Source organism: Chaetomium fimeti (assembly GCF_033439085.1).
Source record: "Chaetomium fimeti strain CBS 168.71 chromosome Unknown B0H64scaffold_10, whole genome shotgun sequence".
NCBI lineage: Eukaryota > Fungi > Ascomycota > Sordariomycetes > Sordariales > Chaetomiaceae > Chaetomium > Chaetomium fimeti.
This window is the reverse complement of record NW_026944338.1, coordinates 179645-189573: the sequence shown is the minus strand read 5'-3', so window position 1 is coordinate 189573 and position 9929 is coordinate 179645. Positions and strand designations below refer to the sequence as shown.

General features: G+C 56.3%; 5 protein-coding genes across 5 annotated transcripts; 3 read left to right on the top strand and 2 right to left on the bottom strand.

Moving 5' to 3' along the window:
• Positions 1-460: 460 nt before the first annotated feature.
• B0H64DRAFT_377914 (uncharacterized protein) lies at positions 461-1587 on the bottom strand (the record flags this gene model as incomplete). The annotated part of the gene is made up of 3 exons (XM_062802549.1): positions 461-507; positions 557-1354; positions 1413-1587. The coding sequence occupies 3 exons, from the start codon at positions 1585-1587 to the stop codon at positions 461-463; spliced, it is 1020 nt and encodes a 339-aa protein (XP_062654663.1).
• Positions 1588-2210: 623 nt separating this feature from the next.
• Positions 2211-4832, top strand: B0H64DRAFT_409920 (uncharacterized protein). The gene is made up of 2 exons (XM_062804756.1): positions 2211-2305; positions 2370-4832. The coding sequence occupies exons 1-2, from the start codon at positions 2303-2305 to the stop codon at positions 4332-4334; spliced, it is 1968 nt and encodes a 655-aa protein (XP_062654662.1). The 5' UTR covers positions 2211-2302; the 3' UTR covers positions 4335-4832.
• On the top strand, positions 4724-5645 carry B0H64DRAFT_409919 (uncharacterized protein). The gene has a single exon (XM_062804755.1). The coding sequence runs from the start codon at positions 4837-4839 to the stop codon at positions 5332-5334; it is 498 nt and encodes a 165-aa protein (XP_062654661.1). The 5' UTR covers positions 4724-4836; the 3' UTR covers positions 5335-5645.
• A 1268-nt stretch (positions 5646-6913) lies between these two features.
• B0H64DRAFT_409916 (uncharacterized protein) lies at positions 6914-7892 on the top strand (the record flags this gene model as incomplete). Its single annotated transcript, XM_062804754.1, has 2 exons — positions 6914-7479; positions 7531-7892. A coding segment is annotated over exon 1 (257 nt), but the record flags the coding sequence as incomplete, so codon positions are not given.
• On the bottom strand, positions 7893-9673 carry B0H64DRAFT_478460 (ankyrin repeat-containing domain protein). Its single transcript, XM_062808252.1, has one exon. It carries the CDS (start codon positions 9616-9618, stop codon positions 8017-8019), a length of 1602 nt encoding a protein of 533 aa, XP_062654659.1. The 5' UTR covers positions 9619-9673; the 3' UTR covers positions 7893-8016.
• Positions 9674-9929: the final 256 nt, after the last annotated feature.

Genomic DNA, 9929 nt, shown 5'->3' with positions numbered 1-9929 from the left:
TCGCAACGTCAACCCCGCTAGTTTACTTCGACTGCATAAGTCGGGAGTTGGTGGCCGGTGCCGAGGGCGATCGATCTCGACCTAAGCAATGGTTTCGGGAAAGGCCTCGAGAGACTTATTGAGGATATATTGTGGTCCAAGGCTAAGTATCCGGTGAACTGAGTTGACAGGAACAATGGCAATAAACATTGCAATTAGTGTTTTGGTACAAAACTGGCCATCAGGGCAATATATTACGACAACCCCAGTCTACTCAGCAGTTCGGCCCTGTGTATGCACACCGCGGGCTAAACCACGGGGTAACAGTAAAGCTGTCTCCTTCTGAATTTATAAATTGGATGGCTTAAGTAGAGGCCTTGTTTCATTGCTGCCCACTGTTCCCCCACCAGTGCTTGCCGTCCTTGTCGCGTACCGGCGGTGACCTCTTCGTTCGCGCTTCGTGAACTCCCCGTTCTTCAGTTTAAGCCTTTACGTTCTCCTCCAACCGGGCCTTGTGCCTCTCCTCCCCTTTCAGTTCGTAGTTTGTTTAATTAGCTTCTCCCCGCCCGGGAGCAACCTTTTCTATGCTTGAAGGCAAGGTCTTTCTCCGCCTCCTCAGTGGTCGATGCCGGCCCGGTGATGCGCGTAGGACACAAGCGGTATGTTAACTTTGCATGACACCATCGACAGGATTCGAACTTCACCGCGATGTTCAATTTGCTCTCCACGCAAAGCTTCTCCATATGCTCTCTGTCGCGTGGGGAAATAATGTGGTTGGTGCGGAGGATGATATTAATCCTCTCGAGCTTCGGAAACATTTTCCACGGCCGCTTTGCACCCATGTCCAAAAGTAGGCGGGGAAGGAAACCTCGGTCAACTTCGACCCAGCGGTCGTGGAAGGTCAGCATGCGGAGACCTTCGGAAGCGCACTCCCATGCCTTGGTGACCATCGAGTATAGCTGCCTCGCAGTCAAGTCGAGGTGGCCCGCGCAATCGACGAGGACGTGCCGTATGAGCCTCGAATTCTTTTGGCCAATGCGCTTGAACCAAAAGCCGTCGTATACTCTTAGAAGGAATCCGTTGTGGCCGTACAGAACGGCCGCCACTTCCACCGCCAGCTGCTTGTTGGTGCACATCATGGCGAGGGCAAGGTTGAGAGGGCCACGCTCCACGAAATAGCCCTGGCGATAATCCTTGATGTATTCTTTGTGGGGGCACACCTTCCGCTCGAACTTGAAGAGATGGGTGTAGGTCAACAGACGGAGCTCGGCGGGCAGGGACAGGAACGGAAAGCTCTCCTTAGTTTCGCCCACTTTGGTGGCAACAAGACTGCCATGGGCGGTTATTGTAGAGGCGACGTCGCTTTCGGTGACAACTGTTCTATCGTCAGCATTGAACCTTGGGTTAACGCGAGGTCGAGGGTTAATTCTTACCCATTCTCTCCATCTCTGCCCCTGTTCGGTTATCGGGGTCCATAGCAAGAGGGGTGTCATCGATGGCCGTCACGGTCTCTGTGTCCGCGACCATCGTAGGCTTGAGACGCTTGCCTTCGGGCTCATATCGAGCGTCATCCTGGACCCTACGCTTCGGTTCGTTGGAAGTGTTCATCGCACGGTGGTTATTGCTGGTGGAAGTAATCGGCGAGATGGGCATAAAATAATGTGCAAGTTGGCTCGGGATCAACAACGGATGCCGAGGGCCTGTCAACCTTATATAAAGATGGCTTCAAGATGGGATTGTGAAATGTAAGGTTGTCGGTAGGGCGGGCAAGGGAAGTGCAATGGGATGGCTGAGAACATGAAGGCGGGCTAGGATTGTTCAGAGCCAGGGTTCTGAACATTATTATTGACTTCTCAAAACAACTAGTATGGGTGGCTAGATGATGAGATGAAACGTGAAACCACAAAAAACAGTCCTGCGACTCCTGTCCACAGGGCACGTTAAATCCCCTCTGCTATGAACACTTGCGGTTTCCCCGGTCCCCTCGTAACAACTATTAACAAGCCCTGCTACTCGCAGGATCTCCCATCTTAGGTCACAACGGGCTGTGCCTTGCGATTCTCGGAGCGGTTGTAATCACGACCTTGGTGTTCTCACGGAATGGTCTGTGGGGCAAAGTGATTCCCGAGTTGGTCCATTTGGGCTGGAGAGCGAGTTGGTTCGCGTGCTATACGTGGCACCATCCCTGGTCCCGGGATCCCCGCCCTCGCCGGCTGGGCCGCCTCTTCCTCATCCACAACCTGCAGATCAGTTCACCTATCTACCTAAGGTAGGTAGGGCATACGAACCCCAAACAGCAAACCGCATTAACAGTGCGGTATCTATGGTACGAGGATTCCATGCTCTATTATGCCGTAACTACCTAAGTTAACTATCTCGTGAACCCGCAGCCCGCAGACGCGCTCCAACGCATGACTGACGAACAGTTCAACACACCCGCCCGGATTCAAAAATGCATTAGACTATGGCGTGTGGCCCCGACGCCGCCCGCACGTCGTCACCATCACCGTCGCTGTCGCCGTGGGATTCACCTCTCTTACGCCTCACTCCTGACATTCGGCTGCGCCTCTACCGCTATCTGGACTTGGTGTCGTGGGACGGATCGCCCTATCGATTCGACTTGCGCGGAGGGCGAGTCGACTATCTGCCCTTGGGGGGGGTTCCCTCCCTCGCCCTGTTTCCATGGCCTACTGCTCTCTTGCCGTACCATCTACGCCGAAGCGGCTCCCTTGCTTTACGCCGCAAATTCCTTCGTCGTTCACTATTCCCTCGGCAAGTCGCCCGGTTTGCAGCCCCTGCGCGCACTCACTGCCGTGGCGGTCCGGTCGCTCTCCAACCTCAAGATTGTCGTTAATGAGGCCGCTTGCCACAGGAGAATGATTTTAGAGTACAAGAACGTTTGTTGCCGCCACGGCCACGACGAAGATGCCACGTCGGGATTGCATTGGTGCCAGAGGAGGCATTGCGGTCTCCACCAGGTTCTCCTGCTGAGTCCGGTTTTGGCGGGCAACGACGGCGATGGCGATGGCCCTGGCGATAGCGGTGATGAGCTGGCTGCAGCGTACGATGCAGAACGTGAGTGGCACTCTGCTGCCGCTCACATATTCCCACAGACTGTCCCCAGTCGCCTCTCCCTGTCACTTGTTTGTGACATAGACCCCCAGCACCCTCTAGCCGTCGACTTGGCCGGTGCCATTTTAGCACCCCTTGCATCAGCACAGCTTAGGGAATGCCGGGTACGGCTAGCGGTAGTACCCAACCGGCAGTTCGACGAACTTGCCCGAGATGCTGCCTTGCACACGTGCACCCGTGGGCTGGCTACCTTAACCTCTACGCAGTCCTCGAAGCCGCCGCCTGGCGCGGAGGCCACCACCCTGGCGACCCTCCCACGCGAGCTCCGGATCCGAATCCTAGAATACACCGACCTTGTCACGCCGAGAAGACAGGTGACGTGGAGCCGCGAGGACCGCGGGTACGTGGTGCGCCGCATCCAGCTCGACAGGGACCCTACTCCCGACGAGCTCTACAGTGAGCAGTTTCTCAGCTGCTGGGAGAACGAACCCGATGGTTGTTTTTGCCGCCGCCGCCACGCCGCATTTTCGCTTGGCTGCAAGTGCTGGATTCCACCCGCGCCCCTGTTTCTCTTGTGCCATGCCCTGTCCCAAGACGCCCAGTACGTCTTCTTTTCGAGTAACCGTTTTATCATCCACGACTATAAAGCCGATAGAACCTGGCAACAGTCCATCCCAGTCTCAATGACGCCACGGGACGTATCGCTAAGCAACTCCTACCCGGATCAGCGATTCATCGTCTCGGAATTTCTGCGCGAGGTCGTGCCCGAGCCCGCCCTCGCCCATATCCGCTATCTAGAGCTAGTCTTTCCTCCTTACCCGGCTCAAACCTGGCCCCGGACCGACGACCCAGCGATGCGGGACTGGCGGTCCTTGGTCGAGTGGCTCCAAAACAAGATGAACCTACCACGGCTCACCCTCAAACTGGTCGTCGTGGACGGCAGCAACGGAGGCCCAAAAGCCGCCCCTGAGATTACCACCGAGGAAGGAGACGCACTCATGAAGGCGTATAAGGATCTACTGCAGCCCATCCCGCGGCTGGCCGAGCTTGGTCTCGCCCAGTTTTATGCCCACTTCCCGTACCCTTGGGAGGGGACCCCGGAGTGCAGGGTCCGTCAAAAAGAGAGACGGAGTTGGGTCTGGCCTGAGAAGAAGGCCCTCAAGTGCCGTCTTGAACGCTATGTCATGCGCGGCCGGTACGAGAGCCAGTATGCGGATGGCAAGAAGGAGCCGGTGGCCAGCGACTGGGATATGATGTACTTGCGTCCCTTCCCTTGGTACTGAACGTTAGGTTACTACGCCGCATACCGGTACCCCTAATTGATCAATGTAAGTGCCCTGCCCTGGAATGTCGGGGAGATACCGCATATCTGGCCTGTCGTTGCCGAGACTTCCTAGACTGAACCTCAAACCTGCAAATCTATGACTGAGTAAAGTCTTGGGCAGCGCCTCGGGAAACAAGGTGACATTTCCAGTCCAACTTTGATGCTACGGGAACCGGACGGGTGCGTGCAGAGGTCCGTCCGTTGTGTTGCACCGCGTTTTAGCCGCGGCATGCGCACTGGAGAGGGAACTCTGATTCTCGTAGCCATACCTATTCTTAGAAAAGTTGCCATGTCCCGGAACACGGGTTCAGATCCGTCGGGTCATCATCTCAGCGGTCGTAACATTTCAATAAATGGGCCGCGCCGGAAATACCTTATATGAATGGACGATTCGCCACCCCAGAGGGCATCTTGAGCACTCTCATGATTACAAGTCATCCTAGAACCACAACCCTTCGAAAATGCACACCTCCAACCTCGTTTCATTCATACTAGGCCTCGCTCCTCTCGCGCTAGCGGATGAGGACCTCCAGCCCTGGCGAATTTCCCAGCTCAGGACGTTCAGCCCCCCTGACCGAGAGGGCAGCTCCCCATGGAGCCTTATCAACATTACCATCGCCGACCCCAACGGCCTTATTGTCAACCCAGCATCCTGTGCTACGAAATGGACCCTGGAAGAGCTGCCTTACGGCCATGTCAACGCCTGTTCCGACATCCCGGGCGGACAATGGACCTTCGCGATGCTCGAGTCGGATGCCGCCAACCCCTCACCGACGACCGATTTCAAGGTGCGGTTTGAGCTAAAGAAGGGCGATGAGGCATTCGAAGGAACAGAGAACTTCAAGGTCGGGGACAACATGCGCGGCCTGTGCTCGGCAGGCGGAGTGTGTTCGTTTGAGCTGAAGGAGGAGAATACCCCGTTTCTTGTCACTCAAACTAGAATTGAGGAGGCAATTTGAGTACGATTTGTGATTGGGACGTCATGAAAGGGCAAGGGTACCTATCCAACATAAGACACAGGGGGTTTGCTCAGCGTTTGGAATAAATGGATCACCTCACGGCAGGTGGGCTTTCGCTGCCCAGCTTCGTCTATACACATTCCCCCGGGTTCCAAGAACGCTTAGAGGACCCCATCGGGCTCTCAGTCTTTGCAGAATACTGGGTGGGTGAATACTCAGGTACATGTACCTAATCAAGAGGTTGTGTCACGGTAAGGTCTCGAAGGCATTTCGGGAATGGGGTAAACTGTGTGACCTGGAACCAACCGCATAATTAATAGTGGTTGCATGACCATTACGGGAAACACAAATTCGAAGGAGATTCATTATTTGTCAGCGAGGACATTGTTCGCTCATACTAACCGTTGAGCTTCTGGGAATCGGGTATGGCACCAGTTCATGCGGCCCAATTTGTTTGTCCTGCAAGATATGGCCCCCACAGAATCGTATGCATATCCTATGTGGGGATATGCATGCGTCCGACAGCGCGCGGGCGGGGATCCCGGATCGCAACATTTACGTATGTTTATGCAATGTGTGTGGTGAGCATGTGTCTACGGTCCGGACGACGCCATTCGGGCTCAACCCACCGTGAAAAGTCGTCATGCCTCGGCCTAAGAATGGGGCTGGGTTTACCAGGGCCAGAACCGATGAATGGGCAGAAGTTGCTTGGCCTACACACCTTACTACCTTAGTCTGCCTGTTGGAAGAGTCTTCCGCGGTAGGTATGCATTTCCTTGGGCGGGAGGCGAGACAACTGCATGTATTATACGTCTCCCCGTAGCTTGACTTAGTATTAATACATCTCGGGCAAATATAATAACAGCGCGTGAATAATAGTAGGTGTCCGCATGTCTTAAAACAACACTCGGAGACCGGAGGCATGGTGCCACGTTCAGCTATACAGTAGAGACGGGGTTTTCCCACAACTTGAAGCCTCGGAAGTACCTGAAAATCTCTTATCGAAGCCTCGGGCGATGGTTCGTAGTGGTGAACGATGGGCAAGTACATCAATGCCCCATGTGCCCAATCTAGAAATGGAACAGGATAACTTCCTGATATTTCCATGGCGTGCGTTAGGCATCAAAGCCTCCACGACTCTTGGGCGCCTCTGCGGCATGGAAGTCGACGGCAATGGAGCTCGCCAAGATATCTCACCCCATATGTCACGCCACACGCGGGCATCTATCCATCGGGCCGTGACTCGGTCGAAGGGAAACGGACGTAGTCATTTCATATGTTGGTGTGAGCCGAGGCATTGCATCCGTGGGCCTTGATTGTGCACCGATCTTCCCTAACTTGGTGCTGTAGATAACGTGAAAGTGCCGTACCAACGAGCATGACGGTCCTGCAGGTCTCCTGCGGGCCAACAGCGGGCAGCATGGGGGTTGGTCTTGCAGGGCACCATCTGGTCTGGAAATGGAAACTGAATCGGCGGCTTGCGCGGTTGGTATTGTAACCTCTACCGGTCCGGGCCAGTCATTCGGCTCGCTAACCCGACCGGTGAGCAGATTTGAATGCCCAAGTGACGAAGCCATCAAGTTTCCCCCTGCCAACGCATGGGCATTGACCATGGCGCCATCGGAGAGGCACCTGTTTCCTCCACATTAACGGACGTCGTGGCCTTGCTTAGTGTACGTTTGTTGCCGGCTAGAGAGGCCCGAGATCCGCTCGCTGCAAATCTCGCTGTCGGGCCCCCTGTTTGACGTCAATCGGGTCGCAATCATCATCCTGAGCAAGAACTTTCTGAACCTCGGTTCAATCATCGTATGGCGGCATTTCGTTCTGGGCCTCGGCTGTTGCCTGTCCACTGGATTATTCTCCCGTTCAAACATTCTGGCGGGTTGGATCCGAAAAAGTGCGGATGGCTAAGAAATGTCGTGTATATATCGAGCGTCGACTTCCTTTCCGTGGTGGACGGGACAACCATGATCTTTCCCCACCATAGCCGCAACTTCCGCTTATCACCTACCCTACCTGTCCGCTCCGAAACCTCCCATCACTATGTCCTCCTCATTCTACATGAGTGATATCGGCGGCTCCGATCTGGGTGCTGAATACCTCTGGCCCTTCCCTGAGAACGGGGAAGGAATCCGAAGTCTCCCGGTTAGTCTCTGGTGGTGGGGCTGGAGTCGGCGCCCGCTAAGACCATTCTAGGTTCCGGGGGTTCTATGTCGAACCTGTTCCGCCAATGGTGAAGAGATATGGGTTGTTCCAGGGCTCATCTGCGCCAAATGCCGGACGCCGGCCTCAGACGAGGACCTTTTTACCGACCTTTGCCACGAGGATAGTCAACTATGATAGCGACGGCTTTCAGGGATAGCTCATCCTACGCCCAGGGAAGTGTGGATTAGCTATCAGTGATCAAAGGCAACGGGAGCCAGCAATAAAGCAGTATTCAAACCGAGTCTTTTTGTAGTTTGCCCTCGTTGTGGTCTGGTTAACATTAATGTGCGGGCCAAAGAGACTCAACTCCAGACAATGGCCGGATAATTAATAAAGTGTTGCTCTAACTGGAAGCTAGTATCCATCTCATGAAAAATAGCGCTTTTGTAACTCCGGGGATCCCAAATCCCCCCGGCCGAATGACCCTACTCAAGTGGTCTCGCCTTGAGCCACCATGTTGATCGTCCGGCTACCGAGTCAATAAGGACCCGTCTCCGCTAGATCGATACCTTCATCCTCAAGAGAACCTTCCCACATGTCACACCACGTCTTCAAAGCAACCAGTTTGTTATCCAAACGCCCCTCGTCTTGGGATTCGGACCCAGAGTCGGAGTGCCCCTCCCCCTGCAATAAGACTCTCAGGGATTCGGCGTGTCCGTGACTCCCGTTCCCATTCTCAAGAGACGCCACCACAGCGTTGAGCGGCGTAACCCAATCGTCAGAGGCAGCGTTCATATCCGCCCCCGCGCCGACCAACAACCGCACGACATCCGCTTTCCCTGCCTCAGCCGCCCAGTAGAGCGGTGTCCTGCCATGCCCATCCCTCACACTAATATTGGCACCGCACTGCAACAGAACCTGTGCGCAAGCGTAGTTGTTGTGAGCCAGATGCAACGCGGTAACCGGGTGCTTCGGGCCCTTCCCTCGCCCCAGGCTCTCTCGCGACACGCTCCTCGCCTTCACCCGCAACCCCTTCAACCCCCCCTCCCCGCCCTTCCCGGCATCTCGTTCCCCCTCCGCCGCATCAAACACCACATCCACATCCGCCCTCCCCTCCCTCACCAACACCTCCACACACTCCGCCCTGCCCGCCGCAACTGCCACATGCAGCGCCGTCCGCCCCTTCCCCACCACAACCCCCTTCAAACTCCCAATCCCCCGCCCGCACGGCAGCCGCTCATCCACATCGACCCCCCTCCCCAGCAAATACCTCACCACCCCCACCGCGCCCCCCGCACACGCCATGCTCAACACACTCTCCCCAACCCCGGTCACCCGGTCAACCCTCACGGCATGCACATCCGCCCCGCACGCCTCCACCAGGAACCGCACCATCTCGAGGCGCGCGGCAGGCCACACGCTCCCCCGCGGCGCACGCACGGCGGCCATGAGCGGCGTGACGCCGAGGTGGTTGGGCGCGTTGACGGGCAGCGTGTTACGCGCTTCGTCCGAGGCGGCGCCGGGGATGAGGTAGCGCGCGACCTTGTCGATGTCGAGGTCGGCGCAGCCGATGCAGAGGTCGGCTTGCAGCGGCAGGGAGGGGGTTGTGGGTGGGGAGGAGGGGAGGAAGAGGCGGGCGAGGGTGGAGAGGACTTGGAGGGTGCTGCTGCTGCTGCTGCGGGTGGGGATGCGTTTGGCGGGGCGGGGTGGTGAGTGGGAGGGGGAGCGGGAGTGGCGGCGGCGTGGGGGTTTGGTGGGATGGGTTGTTGTTGCGGTTGTTGTGTTTGTTGTGGTTGATGTTGTTATTGGTGGTGGTGGTCGTGTTGTTGTTGCTAGGATGGTCCTGGTGAGGGAAGCGATTCGGGTTGCGAGAGCGGCGTCTTGGAGTTCGTTCTCGGTTTTTGTTTCAGCGCACCGGCAGGCGGCGCCATGAATGTAGATGGTGGGAAGGGTGTTATTGGGGTTGAAGAGCTCGCGGCACTCTGTCTTTCGAAGCCGCTTGGGCCGGGCCTGGGCTTGAGGAGTCCATGATATTGGCCTTTGGGGGTCTTCTCGGATTCTCCAGGATGCGAGACTGGGGGAGTCGTCCTTCAAGTTCCAGCACTGTTGTTGGACAGACAGGGTTGCGACTTGAGCCATTTTCTCGGTCGAGCCTGAAATATTCCAGTCTTCTTCGTCGGGCTTTCTTGTCCACAACCCCTCTTCACCCCGCGTCAAGGGGAGCCTTCGGATTTAAATCCGTTGGATCAACCGCAGGGACAGTCCGACGGACAGCCCTACATTGCAAGGCTGATCGCCGCATTTTTTTTGTTGTTCGACAAGCCACGCACCCCTCGCTTGGCGGCGTATGCTATAGGACTACGACACGTCGCTTGAAGCATCTAGCGGCTAGCTGAACGTGCTAATGCGTGCAAGATCCGCTCGAGGCGCCGCAGTCATCCACTGGTGGG